We start from the raw sequence: 27,482 nt of genomic DNA on the forward strand, positions 1-27,482 counted from the left end.
CCGGTCTCGCCGGGACCGCGGCCGGTGCCTGCTCCCCGGCGGGAACAACCTCCCCCCTGTTCCCGCCCGGAGCGGATGCCAGCCGCCAGCCTGGCCCGGGCCGTCCGGCCGGCCAGGGTCGGGTCGGGTCGGGTGAGCGCGCGGCTATGCGCCTGGCCTTGGGGCCGGCCTCCTGGCCGCAGGAGAGCCCGCCCCGGCTCCGCCCCGCCTGCCCGCCAGCCCGCCGGCGGGCCGGCCAGTGCGCCTAACTCCGGCGCCCGGCCGCGCTCGCCACCGCCCTCCTCCACCCGCCCGGCTCGCCTGCACTCACCCGCGCTCGCGCCCTCGCCACCAGCCGCAGCCATGGGGCCCCGAGCCGCACGCGCCGCGGCGCTGAGGCTCCTCGCGCTGGGCGCGCTGCTGTGGCCCGCGGCGGGCGCCTGGGAGCTCACCATCCTGCACACCAACGACGTGCACAGCCGGCTGGAGCAGACCAGCCAGGACTCGAGCAAGTGCGTCAACGCCAGCCGCTGCGTGGGCGGCGTGGCACGGCTGGCTACCAAGGTGCGCCAGATCCGCCGCGCCGAGCCCCACGTGCTGCTGCTCGACGCCGGCGACCAGTATCAGGGTACCATCTGGTTCACCGTGTACAAGGGCACCGAGGTGGCGCACTTCATGAACGCGCTGGGCTACGATGCCATGGTAAGACGGCGAGCCTGGGCGGCTCGGAAGCCCGCGGGGTGGAGTCCCGGACCGACAGAGAAGCCGGGGTGGAGGAGCCGCCGATGGCGAGCCTGGGACCCGGGCGCAGAGTGATTTGGGGAGAAAGCGGGACTCCCTGTCAGTGTGCCAGGTGGACGCAGACATGGACGTCCCTTGCATGATTCGTCTTCAACGGACTGATATTGTTGCACCCCCACTGTGAGATGGGGTATTTAGAGGAGCGGGTCCCAGCCCTACCAGTGAGGGGGTTCAGCTGGGGTGCGTGGGGCCCCAGTTATCCAGTGCCTGGGACCGAGGTTGACTCGTCACGAATCTCTCATTCACTGCTCGATCTTTCGAGAAAAGCTTTATCTCGATTTATCAGTAATTGGAAGTGAAACAAACTCAGGGTCAAAGGTTGAGTGTATTATCCGGGTCACCCAGCTCCGGAATAGGGAGACAGATTAAGAATGGACTCCGGATCCCTTTGACCCCGCAGCTTAAGCGTAATTAAGCAGGCAGCCTTGAGGAGAGTCCCCGCTGGGCGCCTTCTGTGTGTAATGGACTTTCTCTCTGCCTCACTTCCTGCCACGATGAAATGGGGATAATAATTCTCCTTCAGAGGGTTGCCTGGCGCATAGTATGGCCTCTTTACATGTTAGTTATTATTACCAGACACTGCTGGAGAGGTTTAAACAGAGAGAAAGAAACTTCCAGAGAGAACCAAAATGCTGAAAACACTGGGATTCAAGGATTTCAATAAAACCAGTTTGGCAGAAGAGATTTAGGAAGAGAGTCCAATTTAAGAGATGAGAGGCTCTTGAAACGTGCAAGAGTTTAGGTCCAGGTTCCCCAGTGCTCTGTTAAAGGTGGTGCCTCATTTGTTGGACTACATTCTAGAAACGGAGCAGAGAGGAGTTACACAGTAATAAATATGATTTTTGTATGTCGTATTTATGATTAGGTATGATCATACACAGTAATAGGTATGATTTTTGTAAGTCGAACCAGCTCCCACGTTTAACCCTGTGTAAAATCCTGGAGTGAAGGGATTCTGTGGAGAACCTGGAGGCAAGAAATCCTAGGGGCTTTAGAGGAACAACAGAGAAAGGGTCCAGGGAAATCTGTGAAGTCCATGTGTGGGGTGTGGAAGGCAGGAAGAGGGCTAACAGCACACTTCATATCAGATAGAGCACAGAGGTAAGCAAAGCACTTTCCCCATGCAAACTTGGAGAGAGGAGGACAGGAAAAGATAAGAGGGCTGAGTTGTTTTGTGTGGGGAGTGTTTTCCAAGAAAGCTCGTTGTAGAGAAATGAGAGAAGGGCAGAAAGCTCCTCTCCATTCTGATCGTTAGTTTTAAGGTTATCAGGGACGCTCAAAGCAGCAGCAATTCAAAGGGACCCCTGAGCCCCAGAGTTTATCTGGCGGGTTCACCGGCATCTGGACTCCTCCAAAGAATCATGGGTCTCAAGAATTCTGTGTGTGGCCTCTTAGCATTCTAATCTCCACCACTCGACCTGCATGATGCTTTTTTCTAGGTAACAGTAGAATAAACTATTATAGAACTGAGTTGTTACTAGCCTACATTGCCGTTTCCAACCAGGAAGAATAAACTGTACATGAGTTTGCTTTGATTTCATGTCTAAACCACAACTTTCTAAACTTTTTTTTGTGTGTGACACTCTTCTCCACAGTTGTGTAGACTCCTTTTGGAGAAAAAAAAAAAAAAAGGATAATTCCTAGTTTTCCTGACTAATGCTTTTCTCTTTAAGTCAAATTAAGCTCACGGTGTAGTAGCATTGACAGATATACACTACCAAATGTAAAATAGATAGCTAGTGGGAAGTTGCTGCCTAACATAGGGAGATAAAGTCAATGATGGGTGTTGACTCAGAGGGCCAGGATAGGGAGGGTGGGAGGGAGTCTCAGGAGGGAGGGAATATGGGGATATACGTATAAATACAGCTGATTCACTTTGGTGTGCCTCAAAAACTGGCACAAGAGTGTAAAGCAATTATATTCCAATAAAGAGCTTTAAAAAAAAAAAAGCTCATGGTGTTAATCAACATATCAAGTTGTTTATGACAGGATGGTGGGTAAAGCTTAAGCAATCTGGTGCAGGTTACAGCCCATCACCACCGGGAATGTTTAGAATACTTTTTATTGGATGGAATTACTTTCTTTTCAATTGCACTCAAAATAATTGGACTGGGGCCTGAGGAAAACTAGGCAATTTATATAATGTTGGCGGGGGTATGGGGAGGGGGGAAGATGGCCAACAGTCAAGTGCCTGATAGCATCTCATCAGACTTACTCTGTGCAGTTCTGGGGTTTGACAAACATGATTTGACCTGCATAAAATCCTAGTTTTCATGATGCTTTAACATGGGATAAAGGTCTGCCATATTCTGGCTTTACAGAGGTTTTTCACTGTCATTTTGCTTGTACTGCTCTCAAGGAATTTGTTGTTGTGTTGCTGTTCCTGTTCTCCCCACCTGCAGCTACATCTTGACTCCCAGGAAGCTGGAGATTTAGATCAGGGTGGAAAACAATTGTGCAGGGACATCTCCAGTTCTCTAGAAACTAGAGCTGGTTAGAGGAGTCACATCTCAGGATGTGCGGGTTTTGGGGGGCAGAGGAAGCTGCTAGAATCTAGCTTAAGCCCTGGAGTTCCCTAGACCTCTGGACCTGCATGTCCCAGGGAGAGCAGTTGGAGGGGTTCTGATAACTCCAGAACTGAGGGCCAGCCTGGAGACCCCTGGACCCACCTGCCAGGCAGAAAACTCTAGAGGGAGAATGTCAGGAGTCGCAAGTTGGTGTCGCTGTATTGGCAGAGGCACAGAAAGACAGCTCGGATGCACTCACGGTGAGTGTGGCGGGTTGCTTTCTCTGAGCCTCCTGTTTCCAACTGCAAAACAAGAGGGATCACCCCCACCCAACTGTGTAGGATTTTCGCAAGTGATACATGAGATAATAAATGTAAAAATCCCTAGCACCCTGCTGGCTCAGAGTAAACACTCAGTAAAGTTTAGTTCCATGTGCTCTGCCAAGAAAAGGAAAAGTGAGGAAGGGAGATTTGGGTTTTCAGCTCTCAGTTTATTTGATTCTGAGTGCCCCATAACAGCCTACCGCCCTCCTCTACTCCCTCCACCCTCTTTTCTAAGTCCCATTGTCTGAACTATTTTCTTTTTACTTTTTAAAAAAAAATTTGTATTAAAAAATTATTTTTAAATGCTAATCATGTAACATCATGTAGCAGTTTGTATTATCAAGCCAGAGGTTTGATTATTATTTTTCTTTGTCTGAACTATTCTTAATGCTTCCTCATTGAGCAGTGTCCCTCTGTATCTACCTGTACATACACTGTACGCTGTGCTCCAGAGACCTCCGCACGCTTTAGTATCTGCTGCCCCGTGAGAGGTTTGGAGATGGCACGCATCGTACTGCACGCAGTTCCACAGATGTGCTGCCCCGAATAGCCTCCTGCACGTCCCGCCTGGGAGGATTTTTTTGGGATCCATACCAAGGGCGGAATTGCTGGTCACAGGGACTGTACACTTACTCTAAGGACTGCCTGGTTGCTTTCCTGGAGCCCTCTACTCACCCCACCCACCCCCAGGCAGATGTGACCCTCACATCCTTCTCCCTGCTTTGCATCATTCTCCAGCTTTCCAGGAGGTGTGAAATGACATCTCATTGTTTGATCTTACATTTTTCTAATAACTAGTGAATTTGATATGTTTGTTAACTTTTGGGGTTTCCTCTTCCCTAATTGCATGTTCACATCCTTTACTCTTTAAAAAATTAGGGGTTTCTGAGTTTGCTCTTCTCCTGATTTTCAGGGGTTCTAAGTATTGATCTGTAATCAATTTTAGGCATTGCAAATGTCTTCTATTTAGCTCTATTAATTTTGTCCGTAGTGTCTTTTCGTTGAACAGAGATCCTCCACTTGGTATAATCAAATTAATTGTTTTTTTAGCTTGTTGTTTGTGCTTTTGAACTTTTACACAAGACTGTTAATTTGGAACTTGTCACCCCCAGTGGTCATCACTGGAATTCAGAGATGGGTACCATTCTCTCTGCCTTTGAGAGATGACTCTGTGATCTGAGGTTATCCCATTCAGCTGTCTGGGTCATGAGTTCCTCATCTGTAAAATCTGAGGTTCCTCACATCCCTAAACCAATGGTGTCCTAAGATGTGTTTTGATTCTGTTTTGATTCAGTGAAGGGGCAAGAGGATGAGGCACAGATGCAGAGGCAGGAATCTGTAAGATGGACCAGCCTGGACCAGAGCAAGGTGGCAGGAATCAGGGGAGATGAGATGGTGTACAGTGTCCAGGCCACCCTGAAAAGTACGGGCTCTCCTGTTGTCATGGAGACCCACTAGGGGTTTCTGAGTAGAGGGACTTGTGGTTAATAAAAATGAATATTTTGTCTCTGTCTGCAGTCCCTGGCACATAGCTCCCCAAACTCTTGGGGATGAGGGTCTTTTGTATGTTAATGAGGTGATTGATAGCTGAAAACCCCTACAGAGCTTCAGGATGAGGGCTGGCAGCCTAAAGACCAAGCCAGGATTAGAGGGTAGACACTTTCAACTTCCGGGGAAGGGAGGGGGCCTGGAGATTGAGCTAATCACCAGTGGTCAGGGATTGAATCAATCGCGTCAATGTGATGAAACCGCCATAAAAACTCCCAGATGGTGAACACATTGAAGTGCTGGGAGGGTGGTGTGCCCAGAGAGGGCATGAAAGCTCTGTGCACCCTTCTCCTTGCAGCCCTTGCCCCATGCATGTCTTCCATGTGGCTGTTCCTGAGTTGTATCCTTTAAAGTACACCAGCAACAGTAACGAAAGCAGTTTCCTGAGTTCTGTGAGTCATTCTAGCAAATTATCAAACCTGTGGAGGGGCTCGTTGGATTCCCTAATTTATGGCTGATGCGTCAGAAGTACAGGTGAGCCAAGACCTGTTCCTGGCATCTGAAGGGGCAGACTTATGGCTCTGAGCCCAGGATTTGTGGGATCTGATGCTCACTCTGTTACCGAATCCAAGCTTGCTCTGCTCACCACACGACAGGCCAATGCATCGGAGACAAGGTGTTGAGGCAAGGAATACGACTTTATTCAGAAAGTCAGCAAACTGAGAAGATGGCAGACTCGTGTCTCCTCAAAAAACCATCTTATTGGGGTCTGGATGCTAGTTTGTCTTATAGAACCAGGGAGGGAGGGGCTGTGGGGAAGTAAAGGAAAAGGGCCATCAGTCTTACAAAAGATCTCTGGGAGTAACCAGCCTCAGTGAAGGGATATGTTAATTTCCGCCATTCACACAGGTGGGCAGGGCAGATTGTCTGCTGGTGGGCTGAACAGAGGCACTTTTTTTTTTATTGGAATATAATTGCTTTACACTCTTGTACAGTTTTTGAGGTACACCAAAGTCAATCAGCTGTATTTATACATATATCCCCATATTCCCTCCCTCCCTTGACTCCTCCCCACCCTCCCCATCCCGGCCCTCTAAGGCATCACCCATCATCGAGATGAACTCCCTTTGTTATACAGCAACTTCCCAGTGGCTATCTGTTTTACAGTTGGTAGTATATATATGTCTATGCTACTCTCTCACTTCGTGCCAGCTTCCCCTTCATCCCCCGCCCCCCAACCTTGTGTCCTCCAGTCCATTCTCTGCATCTGCATCCTTATTCTTATCTTGTCACTGGGTTCATCAGTACCTTTTTTTTTTTTTTTTCTTAGATTCCGTATATTGAGTTAGCATACAATATTTGTTTTTCTCTTTCTGGCTTACTTCACTCTGTATGACAGACTCTAGGTCTATCCACCTCGTGACATATAGCTCCATCTCATTCCTTTTTATAGCTGAGTAATATTCCGTTGTGTATATACATGCTACATCTTCTTTATCTATTCATTTGTTGATGGGCATTTAGGTTGCTTCCATGTCCTGGCTATTGTAAATAGTGCTGCAATGAACATTATGGTACATGTTTCTTTTTGGATTATGGTTTTCTCTGGGTATATGCCCAGTAGTGGGATTACTGGATCTATTTTTAGTTCTATTTTTAGTTTTTTAAGGAACCTCCAAACTGTTTTCCATAGTGGCTGTACCAACTTACATTCCCACCAACAGTGCAGGAGAGTTCCCTTTTCTCCACACCCTCTCCAACATTTCTTGACTCTAGATGTTTTGATGATGGCCATTCTGACCCATGTGAGGTGATACCTCATTGTGGCTTTGACTTGCATTTCTCTGATGATTAGTGATGTTGAGCATCTTTTCATGTGTTTGTTGGCCATCTGTATGTCTTCTTTGGAGAAATGTATGTTTAGGTCTTCTGCCCATGTGTGGATTGGGTTACTTGCTTTTTTGGTATTAAGCTACATGAGCTGCTTGTATATTTTGGAGATTAATCCTTTGTTGTTTCGTTGGCAACTATTTTTTCCCATTCTGAGGGTTGCCTTCTTGTCTTGTTTATGGTTGCTTTCACTGTGCAAAAGCTTTTAAGTTTCATTAGGTTCCGTTTGTTTATTCTTGATTTTATTTCCATTTTTCTAGGAGGTGGGTCAAAAGGGATCTTGCTTTGCTGTATGTCATAGAGTGTTCTGCCTATGTTTTCCTCTAGGAGTTTTATAATGTCTGGCCTTATATTTAGGTCTTTAATCCATTTTGAGTTTATTTTTGTACTTTAGTTCAACATTCAGGCAGAGGGGCAGTGTTCCTGGAGGCAGGCCATCATGTATGATTACAATAACAAAAGCAACAAAAAGCAAAGGTTAAAGTCAAAGAAATAGATCTAACATGGAGTCCGATTTAGCTCCACGCGGTAACAACTCCAGGTGGACAGTGTCAAAATAAGAATTGAATTGTTGGATACCCAGTTGGTAACCGCAGACAACGGGAGAATTGGTTGATGTGAGAAAACACCTCTCAGTGACAGAGGGAAATCATGGTTTTGGAAAATGAGCAGAAATGGATGGGAGGGAGAAGACGCCAGAGAAGAGGATGGAAGAAGGGGCTGGGCAGTGGTCTAGGTAGGAGATGATGACCTAATGTAACCGGGTAAAGGGCTGATGTACCCACAGCACAGAATGCCAAGCTCTGACTGTGCATCAAAATAAGGGTTTATTGTAGGATGCCAGCAGGGGATTGGGAGAGAAGCCTCACATCCACTCCAGCTTGGTCTTTGAGTTAGGGGTGTTTTTAAAGGAGACGAAATAAGACATTGGGCTTAATCATCATCTTGTGTCATTTCTTAATTGCAGTTTCAGGATGTCTCCGGTTTATAATTCTCTGGCCAAGTGATCCGTGGCTCGGGGGCCTATTAGGAGAACAACCTGAGTTTGTATGTTAATGATGAAATCTACAACAGTGGGTTTTCATCCTCCGACTCTGGTTGATTATTGTTTAGTTAGCACGTGGTTGAGGTCAGAGGGGACAAGAAAGGGAATAAAGGTTTGAACAGAGATTAATCATAAACTCAGTAAGGGAACTCAGTTTTATGGGGACTCGTTCAGCACTGTGATGAAGGATAAGGAAGGCTAAACCCACTAGGACCATTTTCAGTAGGCAGGCTGCATGGCACAGGGTCACTGAGGGGAGACTGTCTAGGGTCAGGCCTCCTCTCTGCTGCTTAGAATCTGTGAACTAGAGTCTGTCAGACAGAGTGAAGTAAGTCAGAAAGAGAAAGACAAATACCGAAGGCTAACGCATATACATGGATTCTAGAAAAATGGTACTGATGAACCTAGTAGCAGGGCAGGAATAAAGATACAAATGTGTAAAACAGAGTTGAGGACACGGCGGGGGTGGGAGGGAGGCTGGGACATAATAAGAGAGTAGCATTGACATATATACACTACCAAATGTAAGGTAGATGGCTAGTGGGAAGCTGCTGCATAGCACAGGGAGATCAGCTTAGTGCTTTGTGTTGGCTTGGAGGGGTGGGGTAAGAAGTGTGGGAGGGAAGCTCAAGAAGGAGGGGACATGGGGATATATGTATACATGTAGTTGATTCACTTTGTTGTACAGCAGAAACTAACATTGTAAAGCAGTTATACTCCAATAAAGATGTATTTTTAAAAAAACCTATGAACTGTCAGCAGGTTCTTGGATCTCATGGAGTCTTCCTTTCTTCAGGTGTAAGGTGGGTGTGATGGCAGGCTTCCCCCCATAGGTTGTTGTGGGGCTTAAAGGAGATGATAATGTGTGTAAAGTCCTTTACACAGTGCTGGCCGCGCTCACCTTCCGCCAGCCCGCGTGGTTCAGGAGAGGTTATAATCAAAAGATGACTAAGAGGGGTTAAGCCGTGGACACAGAGAGAGTCAGCAGTGTTTGACACCACACCTCAGGAGGGCAGAGGTGTCGTAAGCTTACCCCCTAACAGCTGAAGCCTGTTATTTCCACCTAAAGTCTTTTCCTGGACTTACTGGACATGCTTGTACCCTGTGGGGCTGTGGCAGGCAGAAGCGGTGGAAAGAGATCTGGACAGGACCTCAGGACACCCAGGGTTTACTTCTTGGCTTTTAAAGCTCATTATCTACGCGAGTTTGGGCAGCGGATTCCTCATTTATAAAACAGGGGATTTGGAGAGGGTGGTCTGCCTGTGTCATTTCTCAGCCCCCTCAGCCCCTGCCTGGCCGTCTGTCTTGCTTCTAGTCTGCCAACGTAGCTCAGTTTGTCCTGGGACTGAATTTTATGCCCAAGTCTAAGTTTGCCTGACAGCTCTCATTTCTCCTGTAGTGTTCCTTTCATGGCAGCTGTTTCCTTGTGGAGGGATGGCTTGGGTCTTCTCCCAGGTACCTCCAGGTGACAGAGGTTTGGATGGATTTTGGATGGAGGGTTGCCCTCTTCATAATAGAAAATGGTGGCCGAAATGGGGGGATGATGAGCCCCGTTTCAAGCCTGTTGTCTCTGAGGTTCATTTATTCATTCAGTCCACAAATATTCACTAGGCACTAGCCTGTGCCGGGCTCTGTGCTCAGTGCTTCGGACAGTGAACAAGACCTGCCAGGGTGAAACTTACCGTTCAGCAGAGGGAACTGTGCCCATCTGAGCTCTTCTTAACCACATCGAGAGGCTGGGTAAGACCTAGGAAGGGGAGGTGAACGGGGAGAAGCAAAGAAAAGCAAAAAGGACTGAAATCCTAACAGCTGCGCAAAGGGATTCTCCAGCTGCAGAAGGCGACGCTCAGGTGCCATATATGCCCAAATCGGTGGTGGGCGTGTTTCCCCTCCTCCCCAGAAAACCAGTTCCTAAGCAAAGAGAAGTCATCTTATATTCAAGTGCTTACCAAGTCTCTCATGTTAAGAAAACTAAATTACTTTATTTTCAGTAACAAAGCAGATGTTCTGGGAAAACACTAGTAGTGCTGGTTTGGGAAGCTTGAAAGAGATATCAGATGGCAGTGGGGTTTTTGTGGGGTTTTTTTGTTTGTTTTTTTTAAAGCAAAGATAGTTGGTAGCTATTCCTATAGCTCAGACCTCGGAAGTTGTGTGTTCCATGGGTTGTGGATCCCGGGCCTCAGTGATAGGAACAGCCCCCACCCTGTCCTCTGGCTGTGGTCCCGGGCCGTCTGCTTCCTCTGTTCCAGCCTGAGTTTCCACACCAGGGCTGGGCTGGGTGAGACCAGCCTCAGGCAGGGAGGGGAGGAAGCAGAGGCAGCTTCTTAGCTATTCTTGTCCTAGCATCTGTGTTTTCTTAACTGAGAACAGGAAAGGACCAACCAGATCACACAGCAGATGGGCAGCTGTCGACGTCACTCATAAATACCTCAGGATGCTGTGTAAACGCCCTCCCTGTCTGTGGTCTTCAACTGTATAACCAGAACTTGAAAATCCTCTTGACACTTCTTTTTCATCACCTGAATAATTGGTTCTATATAGAATCCAGACATTAGCTGGAGCCTTCTAGCTCCTCTGAGATGTCGTTAAACCTGCCTGGAACCCAAGTAGTTGAGCAGGTAATTCTAAGGTAACAGTGATATGGGTATTTTGCACGTCCAGAGAGTTTATACTGGCAAATGTGAAATGCTCTGTTCGGTACTTGTTCATTCATTCATTCATTCTTTCAACAAACACTGAGGTGCAGGTAAGCTGGACTGAGCCCGGGGATCTTTTCTGCTGTTCAATCAGATGCCACCTTCACCTGCCAGGGCCTAAAACTGTTGGTGTGTAGCACAACCCAGCACCAGGAGTGGCCACAACCCCAGAAATGGACCAACCAAGCCGGATCTAACTTGCGATCCTCCCCTCTTACGGTCGTTGGTGAGTCTCCAAGTGATTGGCAGCTGAGCCCTGTTGTGTGATGGACCAGGTTCTCCCCTAACCCTTCAATTATAGGGTGTCCTGCAGCCTCCTTCATGGGATGAGCTAGTGTCTAAATGACTAACTCAATTCATGTGTTGCAAATCTCTGACATATGGCCTTCCGACATTATCACAATCGAGTTCTTCAGATTAAAACAGAAATTCTTGTCCTCTGTATCATGCATCCCGCACGGCTCTTGAATCGATTCGTCTTTCCATTGTTTTTCTTCTACCTGGATTTAAGCCTCTCGTCTTCACTGGGAACATTTTTGACTATCCCAGACGTCGTGTTTTCATCCCCTCATTTGATAACACAGCTGACGTCCCTGGCCTGTGAGCTTCCCCTGCCCAGCGCTGTGGGGGGCACAGCTCGCACTTGGAGCTCCGTCTATCCTTACCTGGCAGGGCGGGCCTGCATCTTTGCCAGGCTCTCTCACACGTCCCTGTCTGTGGTTCCCACTTGCTTTATGGATGCATGGATGGAGATGGTCAGGTCCTGCTGTGTTCCAGCCTGCCTTAACCCTTCCTGAGAATGAGGAGCAGGGCCATGTTAACTGGCACTCTGGAAACCTGGAAGAAACCAGTGGGTTGTTGAATGATACTCATCCCTTCCAGATGCTTGTATTTTTTTTACATATTCTTTTCCATTATGGTTTATCATGGGATGTTGAACATGGTTCACTGTGCCATACAGTAGGACCTTGCTGCTATTCCATTCTGTATATAATAGCTGTATTTTTCATTTCTTTATTATTTTTTATTGAAGCATAGTTGATTTACAGTGTTGTGTTAATTACTGCTGTACAGCAAAATGATTCAGTTATACATATATATATATTCATTTTTTTAATATTCGTTTACATTTTGGTTTACAGGTGCTTGTATTAGCGGCACTTTGGCAGAATAGTGAAGGTCCCGGATGCTAAAGCCTTGCTTTGTTCAAACCCCAGCTCTGCTGCTTGCTAATTGTGGAAGTCCTGTGCCTGTTTCCTCATCTTTCTTAAGGACAAATAATAGCGCCTACATCACAGCGTTGGAAAAATTGAATGAGTTAATGTGTAGGCCGGGCTTGGCCATGTAACATGAAAGTCTTAACTATTAGTATTTCTTTGTGTCATGTGTTTTGTTTTTAATTTTTTTTTTCTCTTTCTTGAAATTCCCTTATGTCAAATTCACTGGTAATTTTCACAGTCCTTTGTGGACAAAGATGGGGCTATGAAATGTTTCCTAATTCAGATATCTTATAGGTGTCCTTTGATAGACCAAAGAGTTGATCTCCTTGGCAGGTTCCCAACAGAAAGACTTCAAAAAGTTCCATTTTATTTTTTAGATTCCACATATAAGCAGTATCATATGATATTCTCTTCCTCTGACTTACTTCACTCAGTACGACAGTCTCTAGGTCCATCCATGTTCCTGCAAATGGCATTATTTCATTCTTTTTAACGGCTAATATTCCGTTATATATATGTACCACATCTATCCATTCATCTATCAATGAACATTTCGGTTGCTTCCATGTCTTGCTAACAGCACTGCAGTGAACATTGGGGTGCACGTATCTTTTCAGGCCATGTTTTTTTCTGGATATATGCCCAGGAGTTGGATTGCAGGATCATATGGTAGCTCTAGTTTTAGTTTATTAAGGAACCTCCATACTGTTCTTCATAGTGGCCGCACCAATTTACATTCCCACCAACAGGGTAGGAGGGTTCCCTTCTCTCCATATCCCCTCCAGCATTTCTGGTTTGTGGATATTTTGATGATGGCCATTCTGACTGGTGGGAGGTGATATCACATTGAGTTTTGATTTGCATTTCTCTAATAATTAGCAAGGTTGAGCATCTTTTCATGTGCCTCTTGGCCATCTGTATGTCTTCTTTGAAGAAATGTCTGTTTAGGTCTTCTGCCCATTTTTTTGATTGGGTTGTTTTGATGATGTTAAGTTCTATGAACTGTTTGGAAATTTTGGAGACTAAGCCCTTGTCAGTCACATCATTTGCAAATATTTTCTCCCATTCTTTGGGTTGTCCTTTTGTTTATGGTTTCCTTTGCTGTGCAAAAGCTATAAATCAACTTATTTACACAGCAGAAATAGACTCACAGACTTAGAGAATGAACTTGTGGTTACCGGGCGGGAAGGGTGGAGGGTGAAGGATAGTTAGAGAGTTTGAGATTGACATGTATACACTGCTATATTTAAAATGGATAACCAACAAGGACCTGCTGTATAGCACAGGGAAATCTACTCAATATTCTGTAACACCCTAAATGGGAAAAGAATTTGAAAAAGAATAGATGCATGTATGCATACAACTGAATCACTTCGGTGTACACCTGAAACTAACAAACACAACATTGTTCATCGGCCATACTCCAATATAAAATTTAAAGTTTATAAAAAAAAAATCTGTTCTATTCACAAACAAGTGCCAATAAGATATTAGTGGAAATATAAATCAAAACATAGGAAATGAAATAAGAGAACCGGGCAGTGAATTGTGATACATTTAGCTAAACTTCCAAGCTTACTGTCTGGTTCAGCTGCTTCTAAGCAATGTGGCTTCTCTTGTTTTACAACTAGATATCACTTAACTGCTATTTACACGTGTGCTTTTATATCTTGCCCCCTTGTGAAAAGTTTCAGTGGCTCACCTACCAAATCATAGGTGAAAATGGAGCCCATTCGAATGGAGCAGGTGGGGTGGGTGGTTTTATTATTCATTCAGTAAACATCTGCTGGGCGCTGGTGCCAGGCGCATGTCTGGCATCACCGAGGACACTGGGACAGTCGAGTCGACACTGCTCCTGCCTCTGGGAGAAAGATGTGTGAACAGACAGCGGCAGTGAAGAGTGACGGATGTGGCAGGATGTAGCAGGAGGGCCGTCTGCAGTGGTGGCACCATGGAAGGCTTCTCGTGGAGGTCACACTTGAGCTGCATCTAAGGGGGGATTAGTGTTCCTGGAACCGAGGACGCCTGGTTTGGCAGAAAAAAACGAGGGAGATCAGGGCGGAACTCGCTAATGGAACATCCGAGGAGGCAGGACTGGGATTTCGATGGGAAGTGGGGAGCCTTGCAGAGACTCACAGCGGGGCCGGAAGCAGTCAGATGGGTGTTTGAGGACTTGCATTCTGGTGGCCTGTGGGCTGTGGGCGGAAGATGTGTGGGCCTGGTGGCCAGAGACCGGCTGGGAGACTCTGAAAAGGTCTGGGTGAGAAGCGATGAGGCAGAGTGGGGCGGTGGGAGCACGTGGAGGAGGGGACCCCTGGAGCAACGGGACTTCGTGGCTGGTTGGTCGTGAGGGGAAGGGAGGGTTGCCCTGGGGCTGCACTGCTTCTCCAGGGGTTTCTCTGAGGTTATGGAAACTTCTTCCCAACACCTGGGACCACATGCATCCTCACAAGGGTCTCCTTCACAGGTTTACTGAGGGCAAGTATCCGTCTGCTGGTGGTCAATGGCCAGATAGGGGGAAGTGGGGAGCCCTGAGGAGGGTGGGAGAGAGGGCAGTGAGCACCAGGTCACTCCCAGGCAACTCCATGGAGCGTCTCCTGCACAGAAAATGGGCAAGGGGCCCAGGCCTCCGCTCCATCAGCCTCCTCCCAGGCTGGCCCATTTTCTGTGTCTGAAACCCCCTCACCTGGGGTTCAAGCTGGACAGGCCTGATATGGGGGTGGGGAGTCATTTCAGACTTGGAAAAAAAAATCTAAATTTTCTGGTAACACTTGGAATGAAAATTCTGCTGCAGGTCCAGGCAAACCAACCAAGGATGTTGTATCAGACACTCATTCAGAGCTGGGTCACCATGACCGCTGCACAGCTTGATTTCTTTGGGGAGGCCTAGCAGAGTCTTGGCCTGTGAGGCTTTTTCGCCTTGCAGGGTTTTGCTGCTCGCTTGCCTTTTGTGGCTGTGTTTTCTGCTAAAGTTATCACTCTGTGGCCTGCTTCATCAGAGGGTTTCAGAACAGGGCTCTTTACCAGTTTGGTGCCAGAAGCCAGTGGGACTGTGTCTGGACCTTTTTCCCATCACAGCCCATGCAGACAGGCTGACACTGGCACAGAATTCTAGGTTACAGGGAAGAGGCTGCTGGGGCCACCACCTCAGGGTTGAGGACCAGCAGCTCCAGCCTTGGGAATTCATTCTCCATCTCTTTTTTCCCTCCCCCTCATCAATCACTTATTTACTTGTTCATTTGTCCAGGAAATATTTACCAAGCATTTCCCCTGTGCTAAGGACATTTTAAATGAATTATGGGGCCTGATTAATGCATATTCTTTTTTTTTGTTTGTTTACTTTATTGGAGTATAGTTGATTTACAAGGTTGAGTTAATTTCTGCTGCACAGCAAAGTGATTCAGTTATACATATATACACATTCTTTTTCATATTCTTTTCCATAATGGTTTATGCCAGGATATTGAATATAGTTCCCTGTGCTCTACAGTAGGACCTTGTTTATCCATTCTGTGTATAATAGCTTACATCTGCTACCCCCAAATTCTCAATCCATCCCTCTCCCACCCTGCTTCCCCCTCAGCAACCACAAGTCTCTCTGTCTGTGAGTCTGTTTCTGTTTCGTAGGTAAGTTCATTTGTGTCATATTTTAGATTCTACATATAAGTGGTACCATATGATATTTGTCTCTGTCTGACTTATTTCACTTAGTATGATAACCTCTAGGTCCATCCACATTGCTGCAAATGGCATTATTTCATTCTGTTTACGACTAATATTCCATTGTATATATACTACCTCTTCTTTATCTACCGATTAATGCATATTCTTTAATAATAGGGAGAGAGGTAGCTTTGATCAATAACCTGTAACTGGAGAATTCAGAAGGTGGAAGATTTCTCCATAAGGACAAAATAGTCCAGCATAATGGGAGACCTTCACAGAAGGCTGGTGGATGGCCACTGACCTCCACGTCCCCTCCAGTGGACCAAGAAGAAATGGCAGCATCAGTCAGGCCTTGGGCCCCCTCCCTGTGTCAGCCCCCATCACCACCCACTCCCATGCCAAGGGCTTTGTTTCTCTCACTCTCACCCTGAGGAGTCATCTTATTACTTCTTCTGTTCGTTCATTCACTCAGTACCACTGGGAGCATGTGTTTATGGGTGAAGGAAGTAAATGAAGAAATAATGGCTCCTCCTAGGCAGAACTTTGGGAAAGAAAAAGCCTGGAAGTAGGCATGAGGCCTCAGAGGACAGTGTGGTCAGGCCATGGCTTGACAGCTGACAGCTGGATTCAGTTGCGGTTCCATCCACACTCTTTGTGGAGCAAATGTCATAAAGAGAGAAATGTCAGAAAGGATTGGAAAGTATTGCCTCTAGCATGTGTCGCTCCCTGAAGTCATATTTTACTGTCATTAGAAGTCAATAGATTCCACACTTGTAATATTATCTTAGTGCAGGCATGGAAAACAATTTCATCTCAAGTGTCAATCTCTAGGTGATGGACAGTAACTCCCCTCAGGGCCAGGGTAAGAAGGATTTTGAGGTTCAGTCCAAACTCAGTGGGGAAGACTGACTCCATCAGTTAATTGGCATCTGCCCCGGATACAGGAAGGGGTGGGGGACCATGGCAGTATGACATCATGTACTTGTTTGCCCTTCAACTTGGGTGGATACTAGGCACCTTCCACTGAATTTGGTATCTAAAAGATAATTGACTGTTGAATTCTCTTTAGCATTCAGTGCATTGGACATAAATAAGTGAATCAAGATGTGATTTTATTGTTTAATAAGCACCTGAAAATGGGTCTGTGTAAGGAAACTGCTTATCCCCAAAGAGAAGATTAGACTTTGTCCTGGGTTCAGAATTGATGAGAATTGCAAACGAAAGTTTGTAACACAAGCTTTCCCTCACGCCTGACTGCAGGGTGTTTTTAATAATCAAAACAAGAAACTTGAAATATCTTTATTCTTCCATTGCTGACTCATATGACCTGAAAAGCCTTCTGGGCCCTATTCTTAGTCAACAGAGAGTTTTGGCAAAGCCACTGGACTTTAATAAACTATATCCATCAAATGTAAATATTAACAAAAACTTGCAGAAGAGGTTAAAAAAAATCTGACTGTATTCTGCAGAGTTTATTTAACAACAACAACAGGATTTTGAGTCACAGAGGAAGCAAATCTCCCTTGTCTTTACATTTCCATTTGTTTTCAGCTTTAAAGGGCAGGCAAGGGATTTCCCTAGTGGTCCAGTGGTTAGGAATCGGTTCACCGCCGGGGCCTGGGTTCAATCCCTGGTTGGGAAACTAATATCCTGCAAGCTGTACAGCATGGCCAAAAAATTAAAAAATTAAATAAAATCGTCATCATCCTCATCCTCATCAAAGGCAGGCAATATTCCAGGTGTTTGGGTGGTTGGAAACACTGGGCTAGGCTAGATGGAGAATGTGGAAAGTCTCTTTCATACGTGATCATCAAGTTTTGGTTTGGTATGGTTTGGTTTGGTTTGAATAGTGATTTAGGCTTGTCTTGCACGAAGGAAGCAGTGAGGGTAAGGAACTGGGGTGAGACCAGCTGCTCCTATTGTATTTCTACAATCCTGGTGTTACAGATACCGAAGAAGGTCATTTTGTGAGGCTCAACCATCTTAAATTACAAGAAAGTGCATTTGGTGAAATTTAGTGTTTGTAGTAAAAATATGCAAGGTGGTCATAGGGCTAGCATCAGTGAGTGAATAGTGCTTGTGAATGAATGAATGGAAATGAAATGTTCGGGAGGCAGAAAAAACAAGAGAGAACATGAGCATGTCGTGTAGGGTCGGGAAAATCATTTGCTCATGTGAGGATTAGAGTAGTAAGTGGCAAGTAAGAGTTTAGCTCAGATCAGGATTAGTTGGTACAAGTATGAGGGACACTGGGCAGGGCAACACAAAACCGACAAGCACACACATGCGGAAAAGTGGACAGGGATCTGCAGAGAGGACCCAAAAAGGTGGAGTAATACTGCAATGTGAATTTTTAAATTCTCTTATGGCTGTGCTACAAATGCTCTGTGAGAGGTAGAAAAACAAGGAAAGATGATTGGCCCTGTTATGTTGTATCTGTTCCTCTCTTAGGCAGACTTCCTGGGGTATTTTTACGTTATTAATAAAAACAATAGAAATGAATGAATTAGCAATATAGTTAAGGTGTTTCCTGAGCGCCTGCGGTGTGCCTGCAGGGTGGTGGCAGCAGGTATGCCCAGGGGAGCTGCACAGTCCTCCTCCTGGAGAAGGGATGAATGATGCAGGGGAAGAGGAGTGAGCAGGGAAAGGCAAGGTCGGGAAATGGAAACACCAGATTCTAAAGAAGAGAAGCGTTTACAAAGAGATGGTTCTGCACTGACTTTTGTAAGAAGAGTCAGCTGTGTGTAGGAGACTTTTTTTTTTAAAGGAATGATTTTTTTTCACTTTGTTTTTAACATTTATTTATTTATTGACTGTGTTGGGTCTTCTTTACTGTACTCGGGCCTTCTCTAGGTGTGGTGAGCGGGGGCTCCTCTTTGTTGCAGTGCGCAGGCTTCTCCTTGCAGTGGCTTCTCTTCTTGCGGAGCCCACGCTCTAGGCGTGCAGGCTCAATAGTTGTGGCTCGTGGGCTCAGTAATTGTGGCTCTCTGGCTCTAGAGCGCAGGCTCAGTAGTTGTGGCGCACGGGCTTAGTTGCTCCAAGGCATGTGGGATCTTCCCGGACCAGGGCTCGAACCCGTGTCCCCTGCATTGGCAGGCAGATTCTTAACCACTGTGCCACCAGGCAAGTCCCAAGGAGAAAGACATTTGATGGAGATTTTTCTGCTCATTCGTTTATTCATTTGACACTGCCTCCCTGCTCTGCTTCAGGGACTGTGCTGGGTGATACAGGGACTCAGTGGACAGGGGTGGGGTCTGCTGGGGCTGCCAGAGGGGACCATTGGAGCAGAGAAGGAAAGCTAACTCAGGGAGGACCATGAAAGTTGTGGGAGGTCTTTCTTCCAGAAGGACCATCAGGCTTCAGCAGCTAAAGCCGTTAGTTGAATAAGGTAGTAAAGGGCTGGCACGGGAAAGGAATGTTCTATCTCCCTGTCTGTGTATCAGCTGATCATCATTTATCTATCATATACAGAGGGACAAAGATCAGTGAGAGCATGGAAAAGTACGAGTAGTCAGGATTTTATTTTGAGCGCTCTCTCTGTACTAGGCCTTATGCAAAACCCATTACATCCAAGCATAGATGTTAAGAAGGTTGGAGTCAAACAGAAGTGGCTCTGCTCCCAGCTCCCCCACTCACTAATTGTGTGACCTTGAACCACTCATTTAGTGTCTCTAGATCTCAGTTTTTCTCCTCTGTAACGTGAGGATAGTAATAGTACCAACGTCACAGCACGCAACCAGGCTTGCTCCATAAAATCACCTTGCGTGGTGCTGGCTCGATTTCATTCCAGCTTACGTTTTATTTGTTGACTGCTCTTCCCGAGGAAGCTGCAGTTTAGAAACGTGCCCGGGTCACTGCTGTGAGCGATGACGCCAGGCCTGCCTGCTGCCTGAGGGCGGGTGTCCCACGGAGGCTGGAGGGGAAGGCGAGACCAGACCTCAAAGAGCTCAGGACTTTGCCCTTTATCACAAAGCCAGTGGGGAGCCTCTGTGGGACCTTAAAGTCAGGACCGACAAGTTCAGATCTGCATTTAGAAAGATGATGCTGGCAGCAAGATGCAGGATGGTTTAGAGAAGGCAGTGGTGGCGGCTGGAGGCCTGGCTGGGAAACTATTACTGTCCCGGAGAGAGTGGCCGGGGCTCGTGCAGGTGGGAGCTGTGGGGTGCGCTGAACTGGAGCATTTAGGCAAAGGGGAGGGATGCTGGTGGGAGGTGAAGGAGCGGGCTCGGGTGGGAGGGACCCAGCTGCTCTGGGGTTTCTGGTTGTACCGACTGGGGAGATGGTGCCACCTTGGGCCAAGGTGGGAATCCCGAAGGCAGGAGCCTTGAGCCCGGTAAGCTTGGGGTGGCTCTGAGACGCTGGGGGCAGTGCCCACGTGGCAGCCAGACATACAGATGCAGAGTCAGGAGAAAGTCAGGGCTGCGGATGTGCAGTTTGGAGTTGGAGGTGCGAGTGTCTGCAGGATCCTTCAGGCAGCCCGTGCGCAGCTCCGAGCACCTGGATCAGGGCTCCTCTCCCCGCTGGGCGGAGAGGTGGAAAGGCAGCCAAGGTCACCTTTCAGGGCGTTACACTCAGTCCAAGGAGGAGACACCAAGCAGGACAAATAAAGGAAAACTGTACCTTCAGCTGTTGCTGAGTGCTAGCACTATAATGGTGAAGTGCAGGGCGGCTGACGCATTGAATAGTCTCTCATGAAGAGCTGTAGAAACATTCCTTTAAGAAAAAAAATCTTTACAGTTAAGCACGACCGTTGCTGTAAGCTCACAAGGCAGATTTATTTCACCATAGGAAGAAACCATGGTGTTCTAAGAACAGAAGAGGAGAAAGACAATTACCCAGGACTGGGAGAACCTTTAACTAGGTCCGCCTTTAAGAGGGAAGCAATTAGGTAAGAGGAAGAAATAAAAATAAGCGGATCCTCAGAGATGGGGGGAAGCAAGTTCAGAAATTCTGAGTTGAGTCAGGGAGGCGGGCACTTGGGAACAGGAAGACGCTGGGCTGCTTTCGCTGTGGAAACACGTGCACGAGGACACGATGCACGCGGCCCTTTGAGCGCAGGTCCTGGTGGGGGCGGGGGGGGGGGGGAGGCTGCCGCCGGGCAGGTGAGGGGCTCCGGTGCCGAGCCAGCACGTCTAGGTCTGTCCCCAGGTGACCCTCAGAGCGAAGTGAAATTGGCTGGGTGTGGTGTTTAGGAAGTTTGAGACTCGCTGGTTTCAGTCCTAAGCAGATCAGCCTTGGCAGCCAGAGCAGGTGGCTGGGGGCCCACAGGAGATGGGCTTCTTCCAGGAGGCCGGTGGGGAAGGCGGTGGAAGGCTTTCAGGGAGGTGGCTGGCATGTCCTGTTTTTTTTTTTTGCGTGTCGGGGTTTCGTCAGCATCGCCCCGTGGCGGGGGGTGGGGGGTGGGCGGAGGTGGTTTGCCAGACGTCCCAGCGGTTGTTTTGCCCTCAGTAGCCAGTCCCGGAGCAGTGAGGAGCGCCAGCCAGGGAGGCAGGTGGGAGAGAGGGTTGCGTGAAACCATGCCACCTTCTCCTAGAACCCCGTCCAGACCCCTGAAGGCCTGTGACGGTTTCGTCCTGCTCTTCCTCGGATGTGAAGCTGCTGGGAGTGAAACCCAGGGTGGCCCAGAGCTGACAGGAGGCAGAAACCAACGGCCTGCTCTCAAGTGTCATCTCCTGCTTCCCCTTGGGTATCCTCGCCTTCCCAGAGCAGAGGCCCACAGAGTCCTTGGGAAGAACCGGTTGTGGGTTCTTCAAGGGCGTCACGACCCAGGAGATGCGGAGCTGCGATGGGGAGGGGCACCTCTGGTGTCTGTTAACCACATGGCCCCGCCCCTTTTGCTTAAGTCCCGTTGATTTTAACAGTTGTCCCTAGCAGATGGCTATTGGAATGACTGGGTTAGTGGATTGAAATGTGGGCTTATGAGAGAAAACAGAGTGTGAAAGGGTTGGGCAGAGCCTGGTAATCTCGATCTGCCCCAGATCTGAGGGTGGCAGGACCGTGGACGTCCAACCAGGTCTCCAGGAGGCTCCCATGCGCGTTGATGCTACCTTCAGCAGGTGATGTGGGGCCTGGGGAGCCGTTCTCAAACCTGCCTGGTGCTCTGGCTGCCCCTGGACCCGACCCCAGGGCCCCAGAGTAAAATCTCTGAGCCTGAGGAAGACAGTGGTCATGCAGTCGGCTTCCTAGGGCTCTGCCAGGTGTGGAAGCCCTGTGCCAAGGTAATTTTTTTTTTTTTTTGGCCATGCCACATGGCTTGCAGGATCTTAGTTCCCTGACCAGGGATTGAACCCTCGTCCTCGGCAGTGAAAGCATGGAGTCCTAACCACTAGACCACCAGGGAATTCCCCAAGGTAATATTATTTAAAGTATGCCTTTACTGGCAATTCCAGAGGACCTAATTCTTTTTCTCTTTTCCCTTTCCACTAGGCACTGGGAAATCATGAATTTGATAATGGTGTGGAAGGACTCATTGATCCACTCCTCAAAGAGGCCAAATTTCCAATTCTGAGTGCAAACATAAAAGCCAAGGGGCCACTGGCATCTCGAATATCAGGACTTTATTTGCCGTATAAAATTCTCTCCGTTGGTGATGAAGTTGTGGGGATTGTTGGATACACTTCAAAAGAAACCCCTTTTCTCTCAAATCCAGGTATTTTCTTCTTTTACAGCACTCATTGCTCAAAAATAGATGCACTACAACAGAGCTTGGTATTATTTTTCTGGACGACTGCTTAAAGTAGGAACAGCCTGTGGTGTTGGACACGTGTGTTAAGATGACACTGAAAAACCAGTCTAGCGGCTTCTCGTTGTCCTGAGTCACTTCTCAAAGACACTCGCTCTCCTGCTCAGTGAACTTCTTTGTTGACATGGACAGTATCTTTGTTTAATTCAGCGCATTCGAAATTGGATGAGAGGGCCATTTATATCCAGTGCTGAACAGTAGAGCCTCTTACTGGAGGATGAGAACCACGTGACTCACGCCCTTCTTCCTGTGCAGCTGGGACCAGGGCTTTACCTCCATTTACCTCATTTTCCTTTTCTAGTGTGACTGTTACATGTCTAGTTAACTGTCCTTTCTCCCTTTTTGGTTGTTTCTTGTAGTTTTAATGATTTTGTTGTATCTGGCTTTCTGGGAAATATATATATATATATATTTTAAGATCTTTATTGGAATGTAATTGCTTTACACTCTTGTACCAGCTTTTGAGGTACACCAAAGTGAATCAGCTGTATTTATACGTGTATCCCCATATCCCCTCCCTCCCGTCTCTCCCTCCCACCATCCCTGTCCTGGCCCTCTAAGGCATCACACAAATATGGAACGCTTCACGAATTTACGTGTCATCCTTGCGCAGGGGCCATGCTAATCTTCTCTGTATCGTTCCAATTTTAGTATATGTGCTGCCGAAGCGAGCACTATATATATTCTTGAATGGTCTTGTGTGTGTGTGTATTTGTATGATATATATATCATACAGCAGACATATATATATATGCATCTGCTGTATCTATCTATAAATATACACACCCACACACATATATGTATAACCCTAAGACCATTCAGAAAACATTTTTGAGTCACTTTTTTTTTCTTTTTTCTTTTTTCTTTTTTCTTTTTTCTTTTTTGGGGGGTACACCAAGTTCAATCATCTGTTTTTATATACATATCCCCGTATTCCCTCCCTCCCTTGACTCCCCCCCCACCCTCCCTCGAGTCCCCCCCACCCTCCCCGTCCCAGTCCTCTTTTATAGGAACACTTTGGCAGTGAAAACAAAAAGATGTTTTTTTTCTAAATTATCCAAATCACTTTTCTTTCCATATGTGAAGAAAAAAGGGAAACAAGGGTTTTCATTAAGAATGAAATGATGAAGGACATCTGGTTAACAATTAGAAAAGTCACATTTGTTGTTGCTGTAAAAATAGCTGCAGGCCATCGGAAGCAACAAAAAAAGTCAACTGTACTTGACCCTGAGCAGCTCCCGGGGCGAGAGGGTCCTGCAGGGCTTGGAGGTGGGCCTGGGCCGCTCCCCACCGCTGGGGACCTGGGGCTCGCAGGCACCTCAGGCGGCAGATGGATGACGGTCCCACAGTCGACCGAGCCTTTGCACACGGTCAGTGGCTGTTGCTGAGGTCGTTGTGAAGCCACAGAGGGCAGCCATGGACGTGACGAGTCACCAGCTTTTGAAGTGTTTCAGGCGTGTTCTTCGGACTCAGAGGGATGTGGTTCCACCGGAGGGACCCGGTGTGTAGTCTTAGACGGCTCTCCACAGCCCGGCCTGACCTCTGTCCTCCTCCACTCTGCAGACAGCGCTGTGCGGGCTGATCGGATCTTTCCCGGGGCTCAGGGATGCCTCTCTGGGCCACTTGGGGCTTTCCTGCCAAGAGGCGAGGGTGGCAGTTACAGACGTGGGTGAGGCTGGGGTGACGCAGGTAAAGCTGAGGTGACGTGGCCCGGTTGCCGCAGGACGCCTTCGGGGGGGACGCTCCTGCTGTGTGTTCCCATCGCCCCCAGAAAACACCTCCCGCTCATCACATTTGTCCTCGATGTGGGCTTCCTGCGTGACCGGAGCAGCCCGAGGACAGGGCTGGGTCTCCTCTCAGTGAACATCTGGAACCCAGCAGGGTGGCCAGCTGAGGGTCTTTGGCTAAAGATGTGGATGTGTTGAATAACTGAATAATTATGTCTCCATAATGTCTATTCCATCCAGGGGGGTGTGAGTTCATTTAAGGCAGAATGTAATTAATGCCATAGAGAGTCATAGACAGAGTCAGGGAGGGGAGGGGGGTTGTCCGGTGAGTGAAGGATGTGATGGCCAGCTCGAGGGTCAGGTAGACACAATGAAGACCCTGCTTGGCCCCCTCCAGGGTGTGCAGAGCATCTGGGGCAAAGGGCATTCCAGAGGTGAGGTCAGAGTCACCTGCTAGGACACAAGCTCCTGAGGGCAGGGACCTACTCGGTGCCAGAACAGGGGAGGTTCCCAGTGAAAGTTACTGGAATGAACTCATGAGAGCAGGCAGGTGTGGGACTGCAATCCCAAAACATCAGGGTGTTCAGTTTCCTGGAACATGGGTTCTAAGTAGAGAAAGCTAGAAAGGGGTGAGGACTGGATTGTCAGGCTGAGGAGTTCAGCATGATTTGGAGAAAAACAATATCCCTTCTTTAATAGTCACCAATAAAGGGACTTCCTGGCGGTCCAGAGGTGGTTAAGACTTCGCCTTCCAATGCAGGGGTTTCAGGTTCGATCCCTGTTCAGGGAGCTAAGATTCCCACATGCCTCACGGCCAAGAAACCAAAACAGAAAACAGAAGCAATGTTGTAACAAATTCAATAAAGACTTTTAAAAAAAATTAAAAAATAAATAGTCACCAATAAAAAGACAGAAGGGGAGGGGAGTGATGGAGAGACAGGGAGCCCAGAACTCAGACCACCCTTGCTGGGACTCCCACGGCACCCCATATTAGTTCTTCAGCAGGTTATAACAGACAGGGGGACCCTGAACGGGCCATGCTCTTTTCAGCAGCTCCCAAGAGAGAAAGGCTTCCTAGTGCAGGGGCCAGCGCAGGAGCTGGGCAGGGGTGGAGCCGTGTCTCTGGGGACACGTGCTTCCCCCAAGACCACAAGCCCAGCAGCCCTGCTCCTCCTACAGATCTCTGGCCCCGAATCCAGCCTCATTCCTCCAGTCCTGGTGACCCACAGGTATCAATTGTATTTCTCGCACATTTAATTTATTTCAGTTAGATAATGAAATTCCTCTCACTCCCCTCATCTCATCCTGAAATATATCCCATGCTTTCTGTATATAACTGATCCTGTGAGGTTTCTGATGTGTTAGGAGAACACATTCCTTTGTCCTCAGGGGCCTTTCTCTCAACGTTTTTCCTCCTTGCCAGTCGCACGGAAGCAGAGGATGGTAGCATTGTCTAAGAGTCTCAGCAAACATTTATTCAATTTTTCATTCATTCATTCCCCAAGAGCCTGCCTTAGTGCCAGGCGCTATTCTAGGAATCAGAGACACTGACCCCCGAAAGCCCTGCCCACGGGAGCTTCATGTTGAGCGGGAGAAGAAATACATTCAGGAAATGTTTGGTGCCTCAGAAGGTGGTAAATGCCACAGAGAGAAATTAAGCAGGACGTGGGGCGGGGGGGCACATTGCCGTTTTAAGGGGAGACTCAATGAGAGGCTCACAGAGATAGTGGCATGGCACAAGCTGGACTGGGGAGCCCTGGGCTTCTTGGGGTGACTGGCAAGAAGCAGATTATCCTTCATGGCCTCATGGCAGATAATGGTGGCCAAGCTGTTACCCTCAATTTTTTTTTTTAATCGGTATTTATTTAATTATTAAAAATAAAGTAGGATTGCATAGATGATCTTTTTTGTTGGGGTATAGTTGCTTTACAACACTGTTAGTTTCTGCTGTGTAGCAAAGTGAATCAGCTATATGTATACATATACCCCCACTTTTTTGGATGTCATGCCCTGTGCCATACAGTAGGTTCTCATTAGTTACCTATTTTATGTATAGTAGTGTCTGTATGTCAATCCCAATCTCCCAATTCATCCCACCCTCCTTTTCCCCGCCCTTGGTGTCCATACGTCTGTGTCTCTATTTCTGCCTTGCAAACACCTCTTGATTTTCAAATGTTGCCTGTGAGTTACTGACAGCACTGCCGGTCCCACCCCCACACATCTGTGAGCCACTCGTTTTCAGGCCATTGGCCCGGGGCACCCCCAGCTTTGCCATCAGCCATGCTGTTTATTTTCCGCGCTCACTGGCACATGTTGGCTTGACTGATGCGAGAGACTCCAGGGTTCCCCACTGGAGCACACAGAGACCCCCAGACCCCACAGCGTCACCAGGGATGAGTTTAACAGTCCTGAAGCTCCTTAGAGAGATGAATACTTTTCACACCCGAGATGGCAGACTCCTGGGTTTTGAAAGATCATTACGAGACTGATTCATGTTTGGACATTTTCCTTTGAGTGATGATTCGGAGATATTTGCATAAGGGAATCTGCGTCCTCTGGAGGACCCCAAGTCACAGGTGGCTGGACGTGACTTCAGGGCAGGTGTCTGTGTTTGCAGTCCCCTCTGTGCCAGTCAGAGCCGTAAGCCCTCAAGACGTGCTGGGGTTTGGCCACAGGGCAGGAACAGAGGGAGAGGCTGGCAGGCTTGCCACGCTGCGTAGCACGTGCCTGCAGCACACAGAGCACCCAGCTGTGGAGTCACACCCACACTTGGCAGCCGCACCCGTGGGCGAGCTTCCACTCCCGCTGCGCGGGGGCGGGGTGAGCTGCCGGGGTAGGATGCGCGCGGTCCCAGGGCCGGCAGTCCTTGGATGAGACCCTAACACCGACCTTATCCAGTGGACAAGACAGAACTGTCAACAGCATCGTCAGATTGGCATTCAAGGACTAGTTGCTGACAGAGTTTCTAGTTTGAAGACTGATTACGTTGAACTTGCATACAAAGCCTTGGCGTAACTAATCTGGGGGGTTTGTTGTTTTGGTTTCTTTTTTCAGTTTTATTGAGATGTGATTGACATCCAGCCCTGTATGGGTTTGAGGTATACAGCACGGTGACTTGGCATTCATACAGCCGGTCATGCTTATGTGGTCGGCCATGCTCTGCACTGGCCTGATGGAAGTCCAGATATACAAGTAGACTTAACGAAATAGGTTGCAAATCTGAAGCCTCCACACAGTTTGAATTCAAGTAACATAATATCACCCACAACCTTAAACCCATGCAACATTAAGCAAATATAACTGAGGGTATTGATGTGAATTTTTATTGATTTTGTAGAGATTTTATACTGAATTTATGAATAAGTTTTGGTCTTAGTCATTTAAGAGCTTTGGGAGGT

At 47.7% G+C, this 27,482-nt stretch overlaps 1 protein-coding gene and 1 non-coding gene across 2 annotated transcripts in view; one reads left to right on the plus strand and one right to left on the minus strand.

The window, feature by feature from the left end:
- Positions 1–236: 236 nt before the first annotated feature.
- Positions 237–27,482, plus strand: part of NT5E (5'-nucleotidase ecto) — a 67,037-nt gene continuing 39,791 nt past the window's right edge. Inside the window, exons 1-2 of the mRNA XM_057740172.1 lie at positions 237–681; positions 22,042–22,264. Of these exons, the coding sequence (XP_057596155.1) occupies positions 343–681; positions 22,042–22,264 (562 nt within the window). The 5' untranslated portion in view covers positions 237–342. The remainder of the gene's footprint in view (positions 682–22,041; positions 22,265–27,482) is intronic.
- On the minus strand, positions 22,926–23,032 carry LOC130856269 (U6 spliceosomal RNA). The gene has a single exon (XR_009054547.1). It is a non-coding gene; the product is annotated as a U6 spliceosomal RNA (small nuclear RNA).

Source organism: Hippopotamus amphibius, chromosome 6, assembly GCF_030028045.1.
Source record: "Hippopotamus amphibius kiboko isolate mHipAmp2 chromosome 6, mHipAmp2.hap2, whole genome shotgun sequence".
NCBI lineage: Eukaryota > Metazoa > Chordata > Mammalia > Artiodactyla > Hippopotamidae > Hippopotamus > Hippopotamus amphibius.